The 22976-nt window shown below is 37.9% G+C and overlaps 1 protein-coding gene across 11 annotated transcripts in view; it reads right to left on the bottom strand.

The window, feature by feature from the left end:
- The window catches only part of ZNF385B (zinc finger protein 385B), a 459310-nt gene that overhangs the window by 88107 nt on the left and 348227 nt on the right, over positions 1-22976 (bottom strand). For 9 of the 11 annotated variants that reach the window (XM_053596741.1, XM_053596743.1, XM_053596746.1 and 6 more), the window contains one exon: positions 5419-5561. The exons of 1 other annotated variant lie outside the window; for it this stretch is intronic. In XM_053596741.1, coding sequence (XP_053452716.1) covers positions 5419-5561 — 143 coding nt within the window. Of the gene's footprint in view, positions 1-4240; positions 4316-5418; positions 5562-22976 lie in introns of those variants that run through there. One more of the 11 variants, XM_053596750.1, reaches the window with a different exon arrangement.

The following is a 22976-nucleotide window of genomic DNA, read 5'->3' on the forward strand; positions in this document are numbered from 1 at the left end:
AACTGACAGGTGACTGTGATCCCAACTTGAATATAAACATAGCTCTGAAGAGTTAATCTGCGCATGTACACAATTATGACTGTTTATGAAGAAACTTTACCTACTCATCGTAATATATATCATATAGCTGGGTATGTAACTCAGTCTGCTCAGGATGCCATAACAAAATACCATAGACTGGGTCACATAAACAACAGAAATCTATTTTCTCATAGTTCCTAAGACTGGTTCCAGGGTTCCAGCTTGGTTGGGTTCTCTTCCTGATAAGGAATAGCCACCTTATAAGACTCAATATATATGAATAACAAAAAATGAATACAAAATGAATACAATAAGAGGTGCTTCACATTGAGCATCTCTTATAATAATTACAGAAGTGTGTCTCAAGTATTACAAATTTAATGTCTTTTTCCTTTCTATATATATATATATATATGTATATATTTGTACCGTGTGTATGTATAAATGGGTCTTCCAAATGAATTTATATTATCATTTTAAGTTAATGTCATCCATCTGGGTATTACACGTATCCTAGTAGTTTGTAAACAAAGATTAAAGTTTGATCCAGAGTAAAGGAAATAGGAGATTCTAATTCTAATGCAAGAAACAATTGTGTGTATTTTGGCAGCTCCCAAAACATTATTTACAACCATTAAAGGATGACTATGGAGTATTTGGCAAGTCTAAAGAATAATTAATAACAAAATAATGAAAATAGCTCTACTGGAATACAAAAAAAATTTTTTTTCAGGTGTTTCTTGAATACTGTAAGTTTAGAAACTATTCATTTTGCCAGTATTTCTTGGTTTTTATTATCTTGCCTTTTTCATGTCGATTTATTCAATTTCTTATAAGTTTCTTGGATGTAAGAAGCTTATTTTTATTTTGTTTATCCTCTTCCAAACCCAGTACTCTTTAATGCATACATTATGTTTTCAATAAAATTCAGTAACTAACAACTTTATTTTTTAAATAAATGTTCTTAAAGCCAGGGCTTAGGACAAGGAATGTAGTAAATGATGGCCAGTTTCCACCCACCCACACAGAGGAAGCAGGGAACTAGAGCTGGAGAAAACTATTGCCTTTAAATTAAAAAGTGGTAACAGGCTTGGCCCCTGTAGCTCAACAGCGAGGGCACTGGCCACATAAACTGGAGCTGGTGGGTTCGAACCCGGCCAGGGTCTGCCAAACAACAATGACAATGACAACAAAAAAATAACCGGGCATTGTGATGGGTGCCTGTAGTCCCAGCTACTTGGGAGGTTGAGGCAAGAGAATTGCTTAAGCCCAAGAGTTTGAGGTTGCTGTGAGCTGTGATGCCACGGCATTCTACCGAAGGTGACATAGTGAGACTCTGTTTCAAATAAATAAATAAATAAATAAAATAAATACAAAGCAATAATAGTCTTCAGGATAGTAAGCACAAATGTAAACACCTGGGCTTATCACTGAACTCTTAGGAGATCAGAAATATTAGTATTTCTTTGCTGGATAGAGGAGTATGAATGTTAAAAAGCAAAACTATGGAGCCCTCTCCTCTGATGTTTTTCTCCCTTCCACTCTTCCTTTCTTTAAAAAAGTTTTATTGAGCACTTATACTGGACATTCGACATATTAAGATGAACAAGATATAGCTCTTGTCCTCAGAGATCTGACGTGCTAGAGAAGAAGTCAGATAATCAAGTGATTACACTATGTTGTGACAGCTGAATTAAGGTGCTATGGGGCTGCGTTGAACACACAGAGGATAGGACTTAATTCAGACTTGAAGAGTCACAAAAGACTTCTTATGAAGGAGGTGATATCCAAGTTAAGTCCTGAATGACCAACACAGTTGAAGGTGGGTAGCAGCGGAGGAAGTGAGACTAGTGGGTAGTCAGGCCCAGCGGCCTATTAGTCTTCAGATAGAAAGGTCAAGGTCTTAAACATTTTATGTCTGGGTTAGCATGGTCTCATAGCTAGCTATGTATGACTCGAAATAGTGCAACTGCTGAAGCACAGAGTTAACATCATCATTCTCCAGTCCTGCATCCTTGACCTATAGACCATCACAAATTGTCAATGATCCAAACTCCATCTTCCTTACCTATACACCTCTGCTCAAATAATGCCTCACATTATTTGCTTATTCTTTATAACTAAGTAAGCACCGAGAGAGACTTTGTCCGTTGTGGTATCTAAGGCTAAAAACACTGGGAAGCTATTTCTTCAGTAAGCACAACTGTCGTAGGACAAGCACCTATTCTATTTTGGATACAACAGAATCTCATTTCATTGTTGCTAGTTTCTCATGTAATGTTATCATGCTCAATTATTAAATAAGGAGGACATGATCACTTGATATATTTTTTAAAATATAATTGAAGAAAATAGTAAAATACAAACCACCAAAACTTTCACTATGGTCTTGGAGCATAGTGTTTTTTCTTGTCTGACAATAATTATGAGATTACAAGTGACCTCATTTCTTATATTTACTAATAGTAGCTTTTGTTAGAAATAAGCTGATACAGTAAAATTTGCCTGGTTTTCAAAGAACAAGTGGACTACTGAGTACAACATACTTTTAAAATTTGCCCATAAGAAATTATAGCTGTTTCTCAAATATACTCCACTTCATAGTTATTGTTTGTAAAGGTCTATTTTATACATTAAAAAAAAAAAAAACTTTCCTCTTCCTACTTAATGATTCTACTGAAAATTGTCTACCATGTTTTTGAAAAAGAACACAAAAGAATTCTGATTGAGCTTTGTTCACAGTGAATGAAGTAGGAGGCGACACGGGCCCAAGAAGCCAAGGAGGCGAAGAGCCAGAACGTGAGTTCTGAAGTGAGAAGATTCTAATTCAAGTTTCAGTTCTTCCTTTAATAACTCCCATTCCTTCTGTGGACAATAGGAGTAATAATCAAGGCTTACCAAAATATTCCGAAGTCTTGAGTCCTTTGAAGGATGTAAAATATCACAAATATGCAATAATCAGTGTAATTAGTATTAGTGATGTAATAGTGTTTTCCTTTGTAAACACAGACAATGGCTTTTATAAAATTTCCCTAATCTATTGGGTGAGTTGCACGCTGGAATGGAAAAGCCTATAGGAAAAGGATTAGCCTACTTAAATTTTCAACTCATAGTGAAAAATCATAGGTCACCCAATTATCCTATAAATTCATTTCTTACAAGATGATAGAGGGTCCCACTTGGAATAACTTAATTTTTAATGCATTACCAGATAGATTCTGTCTCATTAATATCAAGAGAGTAAAGAAAGTATCTCACCTAGTTCTTTGCAGTATTCTTCACCTTGATCAAATAGTATTTATATTTGAAAATTATAAGTCTATTTTCTTACAAAGGAAGAAAAAAGTACTTCTAATAATAGAATTACTATTTGGGCTCTCTCAAACATATCATAAACATAATTGTCACGTACAATTAATCAAATAAAAACACGTTCGTGCATCTGCAACTCCAATGTAATACATATTAACAAGCCATTATGAATTTTTTTTTTATCTTATAAAAACCTTCATGAAAGTATTCACTCCATTTTTTGTTTTACGGCTCTTAAAAACAGAGAGGCATGTGTAAGACATTTTGATAGCTAAAAATGTGACTTACAGACTAGTGCTGGTGCCGTGATTGAAGCCGTAAGAAGACAACAGTACCTATTAGGTACCTACTGGGTAAGTGCATAACATACTTCCGGTGGGGGGGGGGGTGGAGGGGTGGAAGGAAGGGTACCAGCTGCTGCCAGCACTTTCCTCCAGTGAAGAGAGGAAGGATCTGTGCCAGGGTAGGAAACAGGGACTTTCTCATTTTGCCTTGAAGGCTAATATTTGTTTGAATATTTGAAATAAGCATTCTTGTGTTATCTGTGTTTACATAAAAACAGGTGAACCGATGGAGACCCATTTATGCCTATCTGTATCATCAGCACTGCTTCCTCAGAGCAGCTAGACTTCAGCAATGGCTATCCATGCTGTCTCCCAAAAACATTAATTGGCCTATTAATCAAAATACAAATACCTAATAAAGGTTCTAAGAAATATAGCTGAATTCAATCATATTTGGAATGACTCATGTTTCAACAGAGGCTACAACAAGTATGCTTGAGTTTCAGCTCTCTGAGATGATATAATGTGGTGCTTTGGGAGGTGACTCTTGAAGGATTAATGGAACCAAGGCAGGTGTGATTTATCCTACTGAGCTGCTCCACTGCTCTGGAAACAAAGCTCACCGTTTTATGCCTATTGTTTGGGGGTATTTTTTCTTCTTCTTCTTTTTTTTTTTTTTTTTAGTATTTGACTTGTCTCTGAAAAGAAGACAAAAACATTCAACTGTTTACTCACTAAGACAAGGCCAGGGCTCTATAAAAAGTTGGCTGATCCTCCACCCCCTAATTACCTTACAACACTAAGCCCTGACAGAAGGCCTGTCAGCAGATTTTATTTACAACCCTTAAGGAAAAAAATCCTCTTGCTGTTTTCACTTCATACAGAAGATAACTTTGCAAAGCAAACATTTGGCAGTACTTCAGATGCTGGCTGTCTGGTGGTGTTGATAATACTTTTTTTTTTTTATTACAGCAGCATTTATAATACTGTATCATTCTTGTAGACCATCACCCCCCAACTGATTACATTTATCAACCAAGCAGACATAATTCATGCATCACATGAACCTTTTCTCTTACTGTAAATTTAGTACAAGGCTACAGACTGATTTTACACTGAATTCTATTGCTGAAAGATGTCATGCTCCACTTGACCCCCTACGAAATGTCTTTCATTCAAATAAAAGGTCAGGTGACCTGAATGAAGAACATTAATAATTATAGTAATTCACTATTATTTATCATGCTTTAAAAGGAATGTCAAAATACCATGCAGATAAATAATATATATTAAAAATGTTTTCCTTTTTGCTAATAGAGATTCACATAATCCATGATAGTCCCTAAATAAAAATTGTTGTATAACAGTCACATTTTATTTAAAATATCTCCCAAATAAAAATGCACCCAGAAAGATAAAGCTTACAGTCTGTTGTTGTTGTTGTTGTTGTTGTTAGTAGAAGGGAAAACTCAGTGTGGCTTGGTATCTCTAAATTATGTTTTTGAACATGTGAACAGCATCCCAGAAATGATAAGGTTCTGAAGCCACTAAAAGTCTATCAAAATTGTGCAACATAACAGGTGAAAAGTCATTGAGGAAATATGTATAAGATAAACATGCTGGCTATTGTTTGGACTAACTCCTGTGGGTAAAGCAGCATCTTCCATAGCACAGCTGAGCAGTATAACCAATATATGGTTTAAAATCACACACTTTGGAAATAGGACATATCTATTGCCTATTCACAAATGTTATGAGAGATTGAGGAGAGCACAAATAAAACAAAAATGCATTTACTCACTGTGTTAAAATTTGGAAAGAGCCCAACAGCTGAACTACTGTCCACTGGAAAAGACATAAATGGTTTGATATCCAGTGAAGGCTGCATCATCAGGGTAGGTGTGCGCACAAGAGCAGGAAGGGTAGTAGTGGGGCATGTACTGCCTGCCAAGAACAAAACAAAAATGAATTCAATCTCTCCTTAACATCCATCTCCCTCCCAAATCTACAGTGCAAAAATAAGACTGCTGAGTTGCAACCTGTGAGCAAGAGAGTTATGCTGGAAGTAAGCAAATGGCGCAGGAGTAGTAAACACAGTTAAAAAGAATCTTCTTCCTCATTGTCCAAGACACTGATGCAGAATGCTTCCCTATGGCAAGGGACAAGGGTCGCTCCAAGTCAGGAGACAGCAAGAGCCACAGATCCTGCTGGCAGGTAAGAAAGCAGAATGAGAACATCCTGCTGTCCAACCCCTGCCTCCCAGCCAAAAAACACAGGAGAGAAGAGGGGAGGAGCCTCCTGAAGCCAGATGCTTTTTACTATTCAGAGTTACTGAATGGCTAGTAGGCATGTTTTATGCAAATCAAAGATAATTACAGGGTTTTCACAAGAGAAAAAATACTTGAACTCTTATAGTTACTGTCTGCTTTCAAGAAAGTTATGACTCAACTTGTTCTTAAAAAAAAAAAAAAAAAACCAAAACTGAAAGTTGCTTTAATTTTGATGGAAATAGATAGTCTAGACACTGGGAGTTAGAGAATCCAAAAAGCCTTATTATGGCCTGGCTGCAGACAGGGTACTAGTTAGAACAGGGAGTAATTGGGACGGTAATTCAAATGTTTGTCTTCAACTTTCATTTCTAATGGGTTTTGTATTATTTTAGCTACTTTCCCTTTTAACAGTATCAAATATCTGGCTTTGTGCATGAGTAGGAGATTGCAAACTCTCCTTTTCAGTAACATGCATTCTTCTTTAGCCCGTAGCTTCCATATAGTGTAGATAAGTAATTGCTGGTGCAGGTGGCTCTCTGGGAGATAGGCTCTGGCATGCTTTTTATTTCATATATAAACATAACAGCTTTATTGAGAAATAATCCCCATACCAATTTACCTACTTAAAGTATACAATTCAATAGTTGTTATCATATCCACAGAGTTGTAGAACCACCACTGCAATCAATTTTAGAATATTTTCATGACCTCTAAAGGAAACATCCATACCCGTTAGTAGACCCTCTCCAGCTTCACTCATATCCCTTGGAAACCACTGATCTATTTTCTATCTATAGATTTGTCTATTCTAGACATTTCATTTATATGAAATTATACAATCTGTAGTCTTTTGCGGTGGCTTCTTTCATTCGACATTATGTTTTCAAGGTTTATTCATGATGGACCATGTATCAAGATTTCATTCCTTTTAAAGGCTGAATAATAGTCCATGGTATGGATGGCCCACATTTTCCTTATGCATTCATCAGTTGAAGGGCATTTGAATCGTTTCCACTTCTTTTGCTATTGTGAATAATGCTAATATGAACGTTCATTTACAAGTTTTTATGTAGATATATGTTTTCAATTCTCTCAGGTTTAAACCTAGGAGTGGAATTTGGAAGTTATTGGTTATCTGGTAAACATGTGGATTATCCTTTTGAGGAAGTGCCAGACTCTTTTCCACAGGGCCTGAGGTGTTTTACAGCAGCACCATCAAGTGTGTGAGGGTTCCAGTTTCTCTGGTTTGCCTGCATAGAATCACACTAATTATGTGCCTAAAACCCCCTACTGACTTCAAGGAGAAATGAAAAGTAGGAGAAAAATACCCCAACTATTAAAATTTCTACCAATTTCTTACACAATGTCCCAGAATCATTAAAATTTCTATTTCAATGATGCTTTTGTTGGTAATGAATTTCTTTAATAAACTCTGCATTATATTTTAAATCATTCCTGAACATTATTGGCAACAGTGTTTAATAGACTGTCAAACTTCATTTATACTGATCGTAAAATGGCTAAAAGACGTCTTTTAAGGAATACAACGTAGGATTCAGTAAAAAGAGAATGAGCCCAAAGTATAGACAGAGTGGTAATGCTTTTTCTGATGGCCAAGGAAATACTCTGATCTCAGCCTGTCATTTATATAACCAGCCTGTATTTAATTACACATTACTCTTTCAATTAGGTAATATTCTATTGCTAACTTCAATGCAGGTAGATCTAAGATGATGTATGTGTTAGGGGCCTAAACTCTTTCTCCATCTCCCTTCCCAGATCAAAAAGGCCTACCTGGCCCTGCTCCAAGAGTTCCACTAGAATGACCCAGCCCGCCAAAGCCTGCTGAGCAACCTGTGGAATCTCTCTTCCCCTACACTCAGTATAAAAGCAAGCCCCCAACCACTCTTGGGGAAGCCACTATCTTTGCCCAAGTGACTCTTAGTTCCCTTTCATTATACTTGCCCTGAACCTCCCCTGGTCTCGTCTCTGGGTGCACTGCCGAACATCTTTCATCTGGTGCCAAATACCTGGGAACGGCCGTCTGGTTAGTGGCCTGGCCCAACCACCCCAGTTCTCTCAGAACTTGGTCCAGTATTGGCCAGACCTGACTCCACTGACCCGCCTGTGGGACATTTTTGGAGGATTTTGTCCTGTCTTCCACTGAGGGTGAGTAGAGCTCCTGAACGCCTTCAAATGGACTCCCCTTGGCCTGCTCCTTGTCTCTATGCTCCGGCGTCCCTTCATTTCACTTTGCTCTTGCTTACCCAGGATTTTCATTTTCAGTCCCAGCCCCGGGCCCTGGTTCAAGCTTCTAGACCTCAGGTGTGTGTGTGGAGGGGACACGAGTCTCTGAGAGGACCAGGGGATGCCTGACCTCTCAGAGAATCTCTTTTGTTTCTATAACCCAGGTTTGGAAAACAGGAGATTCCCTCTTTTCACCCAGGCAGGGTAAGGACATGTGAGACATGGGAATGGGCCCTTCCCTTCCCTCGGTGGAAACATCCCAGGCGCGTCTCCTTTGACAATATAAATATTTAGGCCTCAAAGGGAAGATCTGGCCAAAATATCTCATATTCTACTGTAACACAGCTTAGCCTCAATACAAATTGGATATTGGGTCTATATGGCCTGAGAATGAAAACTTTGACTTCAATGTCTTAAAGACAAATAATTTTCTTCAAAGAAATGGCAGATGATATGAAATTCCCTATATTCAGGCCTTTTCTCTCCCTCTGCTCTTGCCCCTCGCTCCTGGCTCAACCCTTCCCCCTTGATCTTCTCCTGATCTTCCCTCCTCCATGGATTCTTCAAGCTCCTACTGCTTCACTTCATAAGCTGCCCCAGCCTCAAGGCCCTCCACCTTCCCCTACCCTGCTAATCCCTTCATGATCCCTCAGCACGAGCTTCTCACTGACTTCCTTCCCCACCCCATGGCTTCTTCCCTCCCCAACTCTCCAGTCCACACCGGCTACACACCCCCTTCCACTGGCTGTCAACTATCACCCAAGGCTTCCCCAGTGCCTGGCTCCCCCAGGCTACCCTCTCTTCTCTCCTGCATACCAACTCTCCCTCTGAGATATTTCAGAGGTCTCAAGTCATAATAAATCTCTTAAAGCCAAAATTAAAATCCAACACTTTTTCCTGTCTAAAACATTTTCTTTACTAATTTAAACCTTAATACCACAGAGAAACAAAGTACTTCATCTCCCAATTAGCCCCATCTCTCAGCCAGCCCCAACATTCCACATAAACTCCAAAACTAAAAGAAGCCTCAAGCTCACCAAAAAGAACTTTCAGACCTGGCCTCATGGTTTTTTAATAAAGATGGAGGGAGGATAGAGAAAAAGGGCCCTGTAGCGGCCCAGAAAGCAGAAAAAATTATTTAAAATCATGGCTGACATGTTTAAGTCTTCTTCAGAGATAGTTACTCAGGCAAGAAGACCACACCCTTCTACAAGATGGAAGCCCTGTTACTACTTGTCCCCACTAGGACTCTATGTCCCTGACATAAAATTCCCCAAGACACATCCTTCACTAGGACCCTGGAACTGGGTCCTCTCTGCAAAACAGAAAAACAATGGAAGCAAGAATGTATCCTCCTTAGAACAGGGAACTACACTCACCTTTTAGAACTGGTAGTCCCTTAAGTCGACAAAAATTTCTCCCATCTGGTCAACACATCAGACTTAGACATGGACTCAACTTCATCACACCAGAATGGCCTTACATAACTAAATCTCTGACAAAAGCAAATTAATTCTAGTAAATACTGGAGCCACGTCCTCTGTTCTTCCTAAATTTTAGAGACCTCTATTTCTCTCTACTATCTCTATCATTAAAATAAAAAAATAAAATATAACCCCCTGCCTATATATTCCATAGTTTCTCAGTTCACTGGGAGACAAAGTTCTTTTGCTACCCTTTATTACTTTCTGGTTATCCCCTCCACTAAAAAAGATCTTTTAGCTTCCTTCCTCTAACTTCTGAAGAGCCACAACTTCTTCCTTTTCTTAATGTGCTCCAAGTTTTCAAACTATAAACTTTCTGCTGTGTTTCACCTAAAAATGTCTACTCAGACCTGTCTATATGTTTACATTCCAATTTCATGTGTATGACATGTTTCACTATCAATGTAAAAAAGCTCTAATTCAGTGTAAGTGCTTAAATATCCTATCAAGAACATGAGAAAGAACTTATAAATACCTTTTAGTTCACATGACCTCTGTAACCTTTCATAAATGAAACTTGTAACTTTTCATAAATGAAACTTTGACTTATTAAAATTTAAATGCTTAAGATCATAATTAATATAACAATAATTACATCTCAAGTGACCATCAGAAAAATCAGTCATAGTACAAGAAGGTTTTTCTTTGCCTCTTTAACAACTATCCTAAAGAAAGATAATCCTAATAGCCAAATAAGATTTTATTAAAATTGGGTTTGTCATTAATACAACAAAATAATTTAGTTTTCTCCTTGAGAACCAAATCTCTTTTCCATCTATAATCATGACCATTATAAAATCTTTACCATCCACAGACTATTTTACTTTAAGTCTTCTTAATAAACTCTAGTCAACTGTAATTCAAAATTTACTTCTTCTAAAAAGGTAATGAAAAGAACTGAAATATTCTTTTATAATTTTAAACTTAAAACAGTACTAATCTCTTACTCCATTTTCCAAAGTCATGATAAATATTAAGTAAATAAAAAAATTTATCTAATAGCTCCAGAATTAAAAACTGTTGAATTCTGCCTGACCTGATCTTATCCATCTCTCTTGGCCTAAAGACTATAGCAAAAGAGACAGGCCTATAAAGTTCCAAGGGCTGATTTCAAGGGATTAACTAATAAGTGTCTAGTTCCCTTATCTTTCTCCTTAATTTTCCAACTCCACCTGGCCTCTACAAACTCTCTTAATGACTTCTTAAAGACACCACAACACTTATAGCCTAGAAACTAAACTTTAGTCAAAGTCTCCCATGATAGAACAGATCCACATCAACCTAAAATAAATGGTTTTAATTCCTACTGGTTTTTCTTTCTTTCTTTTTTCTTTGAGACAGAATCTCACTTTGTTGCCCTTGGTAGAGTGTTGTGGCATCATAGCTCACAGCAACCTCTAATTCCTGGGCTTAAGCAATTCTCTTGCCTCAGCCTCCTGAGTGGGTAGGACTACAGGCACCCACCACAATGCCGGGCTACTTTTTTTTTTAGAGGCGGGGGTTCTGGTTCAGGCTTGTCTTGAATCTGTGAGCTCAGGCAATCATCCACCTCCTCGGCCTCCCAGAGTGCTGGGATTACAGGCGTGAGCCACACATGGCGTCCAGCCCCTACTGGTTTTTCATAACTACTGCCAAGCTTCTACAAATTCTCTTCTAAATTCAACTCTTTGGACTCCGGAACCCCACAGACCTTCCAGACCTTCCACCCAAAGTAGATTCCCTAGAAGCCCAGCCCATCGTAGACTCCAGACTCAACTCTTTCCTCAAAAACTTTAAAACTGTGAACTTTAATATGCTATAGTGTAAGACACCTTACTCTCCTTGACCTTTTCCTTATCTTTCTACCTAACTCACATGCCAGATCTCCTCCTCTTTACTCATACTGGGAAAAGATTGTTGTTTCTTTATTAACCAAATGAAGACAATACAAACTAACATTAACCTTATACTTCATAAACAGGCAGCTTCTAGTAAATTTGACCTACTGCGATTTTAGTTCTCTTAGGCCCTCTATGAGGCCCCTTATATTCCTACTTTGAGTTCTTACTTTGGAAACCTACATTTTTACTGCCTAGTAACATTCTTACAGAACCAAGCCTGAACAATTTCTCTCAAATGACACACCTTCCCACCTCTAACCTAACTTTAGAGATCATCCACTTTCACTCCTCCCTCTAATGACCCCAAAATGAGCTCAGACAGGCAGGGACATTGCTCCATCCAAAGTCTGAGGAAAGCAGTTTCAGAAAAAGAGACCTCCATCCATAAATTCCCAGCTTTGAGCTCATTTTAAAAAGAGGAAAATGTAAGGATGATCAGTCTTTATAGTGAAATGATAGAAAATGATTAGCTCATAGTCTGTCTCTCTACCTGCTTTCTTTCTCTTTGCAGCAGCTCTCATCCCTGTACATTCCCTGTTTCACAGATCATTCAGGAACCCGACAGACAAAAGAAGAAACATAAATTCTCTTTACATTTCCCAACTCCTTTGTCTTTTAAAATCTGTTCCTTTGAGCTTCAAGTAATTCTTGAACATCCATTAGAGACATACCTGAAAAATGTCTGTCTTCACTCCTACCTGCGGAAACAGGACATAACATTCGCACTCACAGTGCCTTGCAAATTCAACTACAATTACTCTTTTCTATTTTTCCCCCTTAAATTCAGCTACCCACTAAACCTCTACCTTTCTTTCTTTAAAATGCCATGCCATTTTCTCACTTATTTGTCCCCCGATTTTTCCTTCTCCCACTCCCTAATATCCTCTCTCTCTCTTCCTCGTCTCCTCCCCTCACTCTCATTAATGCCTACACCCCTTCTTAGAACTCCCATTCTGCCGAGACAGCCTACTATCCATTCTTCACTCCTCCCTTAAATTAAAAACACAGGGGAAACTCAGGCCTCCTGTCCCTTCATCCTCAAACCCAGTCACAATCTCACTATCTAGATCAAACCAAGTTTCACCTCTTCCCATTCTATTTCTCACCCCCACTTCTACAACCTATCACTGGAGCAACCCTAGCAGGAACCCTTTCCATCTAGGATACCGAAGGAGCTCCCCCAAAATATGCAGGAACTCAAGAATTTCTCCTTTCCTTCAACCTTTCCACTTGCTTTGATGACACTGGCATCTTTTTCCTGTGTGGAACCTCTACCTATCCATGCCTCCCACAAACTAGACCAGCACCTGCACTCCAGTCTTACCTTCTCCTGATTATCCCTCTTCCCAGACAATGAGCAGGTTTCAGTTCCCCTTCATACCCTACTTAGAGCTAAAGATGCCATCCAATTAATCCCTCTCCTAATAGGAGTAGGCATCACTGCAAGGGTTTCCACCAGAACTGCTGAACTAGGAATCACCACCCACCAGTTCCAACTAATATCCACTGAACTGACCAAAAGCCTCTAGAAAGTCTCTGATCATTTATAACTCATACAAGATCAGGAGACTCCCTGGCATCTGTAGCCCTCCAAAATCATAGAGGCTTAGGTTGCTCACGGTGGGGGAAGGGAGCCTTTACACTTTTTTACAGGGGGTGTGCTATTCTATACCTACAAGTTTTTTTTCTAGTCCAAGAGGGCATCCCATAATTCCAGGAACAAGCCACTCATCTCTGCTGTCAAAATAAGGGATCCTAGTTCGACAGCTCATGGGGATGCTGGATTTCACCTCTCTTGGACCCACTTACTGCAATTCTCCTGTTATTAACCATTGCCCATTGTGTCATCCAATTCCTATCTTCATTTATTCAAGACAGGATAAAAAAGGTGTCAGCTGCAGTTGCAACTCAATTCTATTACTCCCTGAACCCTCTCTCAATGTACCCCAAACCCACAAGGCCCTCCTAACACCTGACTCATCCCATTGAAAAGGACTAAGGCCCTATCCAGTGAGAAGCAGTTCCGGAAGACTGACCTTTGATCCTAGCACCCCTTTTAACAAGAGATGGGAATGCTAGGGGCCTAAATCCTTCCCCCACCACCCTCCCAGAAGAAAAGGCCTACCTGGTCCCACCCCAAGAGTTCTGCTGGAAAAACCGGAGCCTACCATAGCCTTCCAGCAATCTGTGGAATCTCCTTCCCCCTGCTCCCAGGATAAAAACAAGCCCCAAACCACTCTCAGTACAGCTGTCATCTTTGTTCAGGTGGGTCTTAGCTCCCTTTCATTAAACTTAGCAAAACCTCTCCTGGTCTCGTCTCTGAGTACACCACTGAATACCTTTCAGTATGTACATGTAGTATGTGTATTATTTCAATATGTCTAATGTTGCAGGAGCACTTATTAGAATATTTATTTTAAAGCTTTGCTTTAAATTCTCAGCTAAATTGAAAAAATAGAGATATTTCTTACAACAAAACATTATTAAACATATACAGTATAAAGAGTAAATACACAGAATCATTCTACTTAAAACTGCACAATGAACAAATTTTGTAATTATTTTGCCATGTGGGTCTCCCAAAGGGAAGCAAAGTTCTTTCTCCAAGCCCACAATGGTGGCTCTGATAACACTGTGTAATATGCACATGGCCCCCTGAGGGCCTGGTGAGAGTCATTTTGTACTAACAAACTCAAATCAAATAGGAGGCTACAGGGAACTTCACAAACAGATTGCTCCATCAACAAAGGTCAGAATGCACAATGATCCCCCTTACCCAATCAAATCTCTATGCTAATAAACACAAGGCTTGAGAACTACTTAGCTGCCACCATTCATTAGCATAAAAAACTTAGCAGCTGTTTACCATTTCATTAGCATTTTAATGACAGACAATTTGCCATGTTAAACACAGATTGTTTTAAAGTACTAGTACATCTTCTGAATAAATATAAACTATGTTTTCATCAATCCTCAACCTGTTTTCACTTTTAAAACTTGCTTTTTAATATTTTTTCCCCAGGACTGACTCAAGGAAGGTTTTGCAAAAGAGAAATAGGAATAAAGTACATTGTTTTTGCACAGTTTATTTCATACTTTGATCCCTCTGATTCTTATTCTAGATTTTGCTGCTCTGTTGCTGGTGCTGCTTAGAAGCCTTTCTCCTCATCTCTGGGTGCCCTTATGTCAGAGTTGCAAGCAGAAATTTGGCTAAAATGCATTGCACCTGTAAGAAAATGCTTAATCTCATTAAGAGTCAAGGACTGGAAGGGAAAAATAAATTGAGAATATAATGAGCAGGCAGTTCACTGCAAAGGGTGGTATATGTATAAGTGTACCCCTTGCATTGCTATTCTTATGGGACAGGACCAACCTTTAACTTGTATATGAACTATTTGGCAATATTATGCAAGGGACTGCCCATTTGTAGCTCTGTTTCAGAGCATAGGATATAATCTGGTATGTATCATAATAAATAAAATCATAATACGGTTTCACCTTCTTTGATGAGACATTTCATATTACTGAATGTGTGTGTAAATATAGATGTATTGTAACCAATACGAGTATAGTATTGTATACGAGGTTTACAATACATAAACTTCCTATACAATATGTTTATGTATTGTAAACCTCCTATACTAAAACGAAATACACACATACAAGTAAGCATATTTCAAAGATCTAAAAGTCACCACTCTCACCAGGCAAATTCCTGTATCCATGTACTCTCCTATAAGAATGCAATTTACTCACTTCCATAAATCTCATTTTGATAGTGAAATATGAGTTGCATTCATCTACAGCTATGAAGCCAATAATGTATGAAAGACAACTCTCCACTATGATCATAAAAATACTATTATTTCAGCCAACTCCCTCTGTAACATAATAGGTGCCTTATTATGTTAGTGGATTTAGCCATAATACAGCACTATAAAAATCTCACTTGAAAGCCAGGTGACACTTAAAATTCTTGCCTTTGTCTTTGACCTTTAGAAATATGATCTTAAAGGTCCATTTAGGTTACAGCTTTGAGGCTTCCTAGTGACTCTTCCTTATGTACTGTTCAGTAAGTACTATAACAGAAGCAAAACTTGTCATTTTTCAAAAGGAAAGTGTACCAGAGTCAGGAAATATGCATGAAGAAGCGTGTGCAGAAGGCCATCAAATCCACATCTACTCTATAACCTGCAAAACTACTTTCTTCTTACGTTGTTATTACGTAGGTCCACTCCAGTGAGTACTGAAATAAAAAAATCATAAAAACCTATTGGGGCAGGCAATGTCAATTATAGAACTCCCAAAGATTTCTTTAAAGAAATTAAAATGAGTGGCATTTCAGATTTTCTACCAAACTCAGTTTTGTCTTTTCATTGCTTTCCCTGCTTTTTGGCCCATTGTCCTGAATATCTTTTTCCCTTACCAGGACAATTACCAACGTAGCATCTCCTCCACTACCCCCCTCAGCATTTCCATTCTTCCCTCAGTATGCTATGTGAGGAAAATAATTTACCAAGAGACCATTAAGCATGGTCACTAAGAGGCGATTATATGAATAGAAGATGTGACTGATAAAGAGTTTTACTTCTGAAAAGGATACACAATAATCATAGACAGCATACTCTGTACTAGACACTATGTACCTGAAGATAACATTTTTATAGCATACTATGTACTAGGCACTACTATTATTAGACCCATTTTATAGATGAGAAAAACTGAGGTACAGAGAGATCAAGCCCAACTTCATACAGTTTGTCCTATGAAGAAGCCAGGATTAGAACCCAGGCAATTTGACTTTTGAATTCTGCTTTTTCCTCCCATACTATGGTCACCAAATTATATAGCTGAAAATATTTCAGTTATGTGGACACATTCTTCAGGTGTTTATAGAAGCATTTCATCTTTAAACTAATAGGCTTAAACTGATAAACCTCCAAACAGGTATAGTTTATAGTTGGGAATTAGTGGAAACTTTAATTTGAACTTAATGTAGTTCAAGGATATGATATTAAATGACTAAAATATACAGTAAAATATTTTTAATGCTCTATAAGGCCTACCTCTAGAATATATTCATCGAATAATAATCTTCCCCAAGTAATAGTGTTATTTAATTCAATAAATACTTATGAGGAACCAACAAGGCATGGTGCTGACAGCTACAGGGATTAAAACTGAGTCAGAATTTCTTTTACTTCTTAAGAGAAGACAAAATAATAATAAGTTCCATATAATGGGATTTTACTACATGCCAGCTATTATGCTAAATGATTTTTGTGCCTTATTTAATTACATTATAACGCAATTCTATGAGGTCTGCATTATTATTATACCCATTATACAGATGAGAAAGGTGAGGTTTAGAGAGATTAAGATCACTCCATATGTGGTAGGGCCTGAGTCCAAATGTATGTGTGTCTAACTTTAAAATCCACACCATCATTCCCTAAAGTAGATTATATGTAAACATTTTACATGGAAAAATTCTGTCATCAAATACATTTAGAAAATATTGTCTTCAACAAAACTTAAAGTAGTTCTTTTTCACAATGTCTCAGAACTTTTTATATGCTAATAGGCACTGCAAACCTCTAGGCAGAAAAAATTTACTCCCTCAAGTTTTTGAGAACGGAATCAAGCATAATTAATTTTCATAGAGCTCCTGGGATGATCATGGCTTCATACCATGATTTTCATGCAACCTGTTCTACACATACAAAGCATGAACTCAAGAGACAGCTGGAAACTTTTCAGTCCACCACTATCTTGTGTCACTTTGGACAAGTTATAAGACTGATAGGAGATTTTTCTATGCAAAGTGCCTAGCCCTGTGCTGGATGCACAGCCAGTGTTGTACAAGCTTCAGTTACCGTGATAACTATAGTAACTACTTCTACTCATCTGACACTGAAACATATCCCAGGAGAGCATATCATAAAAGGCAGAGGTCATATATTATCAAGAAAATGTTAAGGAGTTTCGAGAGAAAGAAATTACACTTGATTAGGAGCTGAGTGCCTAAGTACTTTCATAGATGAGATATCTCTTAAGATACACTTTGAGGAATGGCTTGTATTTGGGGAGGTGGATATGGGAGAGAATGGTGGAAGGAACTTCATAAAGAAAAACCCATAGATAGAATAAAATGTACAACTAAAAAAATACTTAGTGTTTCTGAATTAGAAGGTAAAACAATAAAGAGAAAAACAGGACATCTTTTGACCTTGTAGTAAGTAAAGATTTCTTAAACAGGAAAGGAAAGTTGTTAATCATAAAATCTAAAAATTGGTGAAGATACTCTGTTAAAATGATGAATATAGGAATAAGACATTAACAAGGGAGTGAAAGGTAATACAAAGATTGGGAGAATATTTTCACAATATATATAGTTTGACAAAAGAAATGAATCTAGGATAAAGAACTCCTGTAGGTCAATTTAAAAAAGAAAGGAAATACTAGATAAATGAGCAAAAGACTTGAATGAACAGTTCACAAATGTGTCAATTAAAATGGACAAGAAACGCACAAAAAGGTACTTGGATTCATTAGGGATCAGGGGTGAGCCCATTACACACCCACAAGAATAGTTCAATACAATGTAGAAAGACAAAGATTACTAAAAGTTGACAAGGATATGGTGCAACTAGAACTTTATATTAAAGAGTAAATTATTGCAGCCACTTTGAAAATAATTTAGCAATACCTTTTAAGCTGAATATGTACATACCATATGACCCAGCATTTCCATTTCTAGGTATGAATGTATACCTAACAGAAATGGTATGGACTAGAATGCTCATAGCGAGAATATTTATCATTGCCCCAAACTGTAAATTAGCTAATTAACCCACCAGTAGTAGAAAGGATAACTAATTTTGGTATGTTCACACACACAAAATCCACACAAGGGAATATGGCAATGAGAACAGCTGATACATAATTATGGGCAACGACAAAGAGACCTGGAAAACAACGTTGAGAAAAAGAACTACAATAAAGGAGTCCTTGCTGCATACCCCCATTTACATAACGTATGATACATACTAGGCTAAGTCATTTATGCTGTTCATTAAGATAGTGGCTATCGTAGAAAGGGTGGGATGGGACGGTGGGATAGTGTGACTGAGCCAAAGCATGCGAGGATCTTCTAGGGTGCTGGAAATGTCATTTTCTTGATCAGGGGGACAGGTACACCGATATCTTCTGTTTGTGTACATTTAGCCAACTGTATGCTTACGTGCACTTTTCTGTATACGTTCACAGAAATTTTTTAAAAATGTGGTCAGTGCTATTAATTTTAATAAAATGTTTTAACAAATACTGGCAAAATTCCCCAATAAGAAAAACATTTTCAAATACTGTCAAGTTTGTGGAGTTTTAGGAAGAATCTGATGCTTTCTCAGTTCTTTTCTCCACAGCCAGCTGGATTCTGCTTGATACAATTTATGAGCAAATAAAAGTTCCCTTGAATGCTGATGCCTCCTTGCCGAATTTAGGAAGTGGACAGAAAAGACTGACACAGAATCCAGTGATGCCAAAAAGAAAAATGTGTATCTAGAATCCCGAGTCCATAAAATCTTAACAATTTTAACAACCAGTAGTTCTGTGCCTAAATCTCCCATGGGGCCGCTCAGGGTTCCCTCTAAAGAGTTCAACAGCAGCTGCCACAGCAGCAGCCTGGCAGAATGCTACATTTAAAAATCAATCCTTCTGAGCACCACACTGAAGTTGATAAGCAATAATGAAGTACTGCATCAAAAAACAGCAGTAAAGCCACATCATGAGACATTTTAAGCCACAATGTCCTTGGGGCTTAGTAGTAACGGGCCAGCTTTTACACAAAACTATGGTTTTCCAGATGCTGTGGCAATAGAATACACCCAGCTAAGTGGTGATTCATTTTTAGCTGAAAACCTTACGTACATGCTGAGTTTCTTACAGTTAAATGCTGAAAAATATGGAAGATTTATTTACTATATAGTAGAAACTCTAGTTTGGTTAAACATGTTATATGCTTCATTAGTTGCAATCCCTTTTCAAAGCAGCACTGCAAAATCCGAGAATTTATGAAAATTGAAATGTAAAAACTGAATTTAAAGTACTTTTGCTTTGTTGTAGTTTCTCAATTTGTGACACAATAGAATTAAGCATGATCACACAAGAAAGGGAAATCAAAGAAGGGAAAAGAGGATTCTAACAAATGCTTTCTCTATTTTTTTGAAATAGTTTTTAAACACCTGACTTATCAAAGGGGAATGTCATGTGCTTGGTTCTTAAATTACTACGTCTTTAGGGAAGCCAAAATTATCTCCAGACAGCACTTTACTAAAATTGTCTGAGGTCAAGAAGGAATTGTGAGGTCATAGGCACCTAATGAAATTTTCTGGCAAAAAGATCCAGAGAGATGGTCCTGAGATCCATTTGCCTAGTGACTCTCCTCAATGGCATCGAGACTCTTCCAAGAGGGGGCTGGAGCCTTTTTCTGTTACAGAGGAACTATAGGTTCTTCCTTCACAGCATGCTAAGGATCTAATGGCTCCATAGAATTATCACTTATTTTAGTAACCTTCCTCAAAATACAAACTTTCCCAGGAAATACAACTATGTTCTCAAGTCACTGAATATTTCTAGAGGAATTGGATTTCATAAAATTTAGAGGAAAACACAATTTATGAATCAACCTTTCATTTTATGAGAAAAAAATGGGAGTAGGAGAGCTTAATGCACCATGGCACCTGACTAATGGTGGAATGAAACCGAGAGCTCTGTGCTGAGGGACACGATTGTGAATATTTAAGTCTGTGCTATCAAAGATATACAGGAATCATATATTGTAGTCATTATCTTCTTTAAAAATTTAGGTACATGAGTATTTGGTCTGTTTTCTCTTCTATTTTGACTGAAATCTAAAAGAAAGTATTCGCTTTTTTAGATGAGATTTTAATTTTAATGTTTTATCACCATGAATAATGGAAGAAAGAAATTCAATGAAGGAAAGCCAGTGTGGCCAAGAGCCAACATTGCTTTCCAGTTTAAAGAACAGCTGAAGATCAAATACAACATCTCATTTTAAATAATTCTTTTAATATTCCCAATAGGGAAAAAAAGAGAAAAACTAAGCCCATCAAAACTGTGTTTTAGATCAATATAGTCCCATGGTAGGTGGCACACAATCATTTTTGTTGGTGGTTTTTATACAGAAAAACTATCTGAATCGCTACAGAAGAACTATCTGAATCGCAACAAAAACACTGTCTGAAAAGACTCGTTTTTCCAGGCAATGGCAACTGACCTTCCATTCAAGCAGATCAAAGCAGCAAGGCTGGTTAGGCCTCTGGCTCTGTCTTTAGGCCTCTCTTCTGCCCTTTGCACAAAGGGCCAGGCTAACAGGTCTGGATAGAGCAATTCTGGAGGTCAGAGCATTATAAATTCTAGCTATAAATTCTAGCTCTAGGGCATAACATGTTTTTTCCCTTAGTTTCAGAGAATTTCAGTTCCTGCTTTTAATGTGTAGGCTGTTGGTATTTAGGAACAAAAATGGGGGGGAAATAGTGGTTTAGATAAATTATCTAAAAAAAAAAAAATTTCACCCTCTAAAGCTTGCTTAATTAAATAAAGAGACGAAGAAAAAACAGAGTTAATATTTGCTCTGCTAGTGCTCACTACTCCTGCCTTGGCAGAAAATAAAAAGGTTTGCTTAGCTTAAATATTAACCAAACACTTTATAGCTATTCAAGGGTTGTTGCCCACATTAACAACAAAAAAAGGTCATAGAATGCCAGAAAGCACAACTTGGAAATAAATGGAAACAGTAAAAACTGTTGCAACCTTCTTTTGCACACATATCCCATGGCCACCATAGTCACAATGCACTATGGAGCTTTCAGAAAAAATTCCAGTGGAGGATTAATTATACAATCACGGTATTCATCGCAGGAGAGCCACTCTGGTCTTCCATCAGCAGAGACACCCTTCTCACCCAGGAGCAGCAGAGATGGCTTCCACCTGGCAGCCAGGGTTGCTGTGCAAGCAGAATGAAAGCCACTGTGCCATCCTTATGGAGTCTTGTGTGGGGTCCCTGACCTGGCCATGCCACGATGGAGTGAGAAGAGATTATGAGGAATGAGGTAATATTCGCATTATGATGAGAAAAATGGTGCTGAGGGGATCTGAAGAGGAAAGGAAGATCGTGTGAGTTTGGCTTAGTTTTACAGAGCGAACCGGGATTAGCATCAATTCCTTGTTTGAAATTTCCTAATATCTCACTCCTAAAATAATTTTCTTCCCTTTCACCTTTTCATTGTATGGCAGAAATCTGTACAAAATGAAATAGAGCAGAGCAAAAACTGTGTGAGCAGGAACAACCTTGCTAGGCAGGGCATCTAACTCCTTCAAACACAGGAGCTGGACAACTGAGAGACAATATCAGATCACCCTTGTCCTAAGAAACAGGGAATGTCCTGTGACCCAGAGGCTATTTATTCCAAAGGGTCTTTGGAGGGTATTTAGCAGATTGGGCCAATCTTTGGACTGGTTTGTTGGAACTCTGCCATTGCCCTGACATCCTGGAAATTGATGCTATTGCTTCAGTCATGCAGGGAGCTTCTGAGGCACTAGTGGTATGTAAAACAGTATCAGATGAGGCCCTCCAGTGACCACTCAAAAATTTCCTGTACGAGAAGGGATTTATCAAAGATGATTGCCCCTGTCCCGGTGCATTACGTTTACTTCTGTACTACTGAACTAACTTTGTGCCAGACTTTCCTGCATGAAGTTTCTTCCTCTTTTAAAAGAATATTCATCAAAGTCACCAAAATTTTTATTTTACAATTTCACTATCAGTTTATTTTTTAACAAATAGTATACGAAATTTAAGGTGTGTTTCAATAGCAATTTAACATACACATCACCTCATTTTTGTGTGACAAGAGCACAAAATATACTCATAAAAAATTTTTAGTATACGATACACTATTATTAACTATACTCCTCACGCTACACTTTAGATCTCTACATAAATTCATCCAACACATTGTAATTTTATATTTGACTTACATTTCTCTGTGCCCTTCTCTGCCCCTCCCACTTTGATAACTACCTTTCTACCTTTCCATTCTCTGTTCTATATATCTAGTAGACTCTCTGGAAGTTGACTACCCAAGGGACTATAACAAGCTGGTCAACATATGGAGTGGCCAACATAAGAAACTAGGCCTACTATACTGATATGTACATGTAGTGCATGTCTGGTCAATTAAAATTAGGTGAGTTAAGGAGGTGGTCAATATAGGAAGATGGTCAATTATGAAGGTTCTACAGTATTTGACTTTTTTTGTTTTTGTGTGTGTGTGTGTGTGTTTTCTTTTTTCTTTTTTAGATTCCACATATAAGAAAGATTATTCATGGCTTGGCACCTGTAACTCAGTGGCTAGGGCACCGGCCATATACACTGAGGCTGGCAGGTTCGAACCC

This window comes from Nycticebus coucang, chromosome 7 (genome assembly GCF_027406575.1).
Source record: "Nycticebus coucang isolate mNycCou1 chromosome 7, mNycCou1.pri, whole genome shotgun sequence".
NCBI lineage: Eukaryota > Metazoa > Chordata > Mammalia > Primates > Lorisidae > Nycticebus > Nycticebus coucang.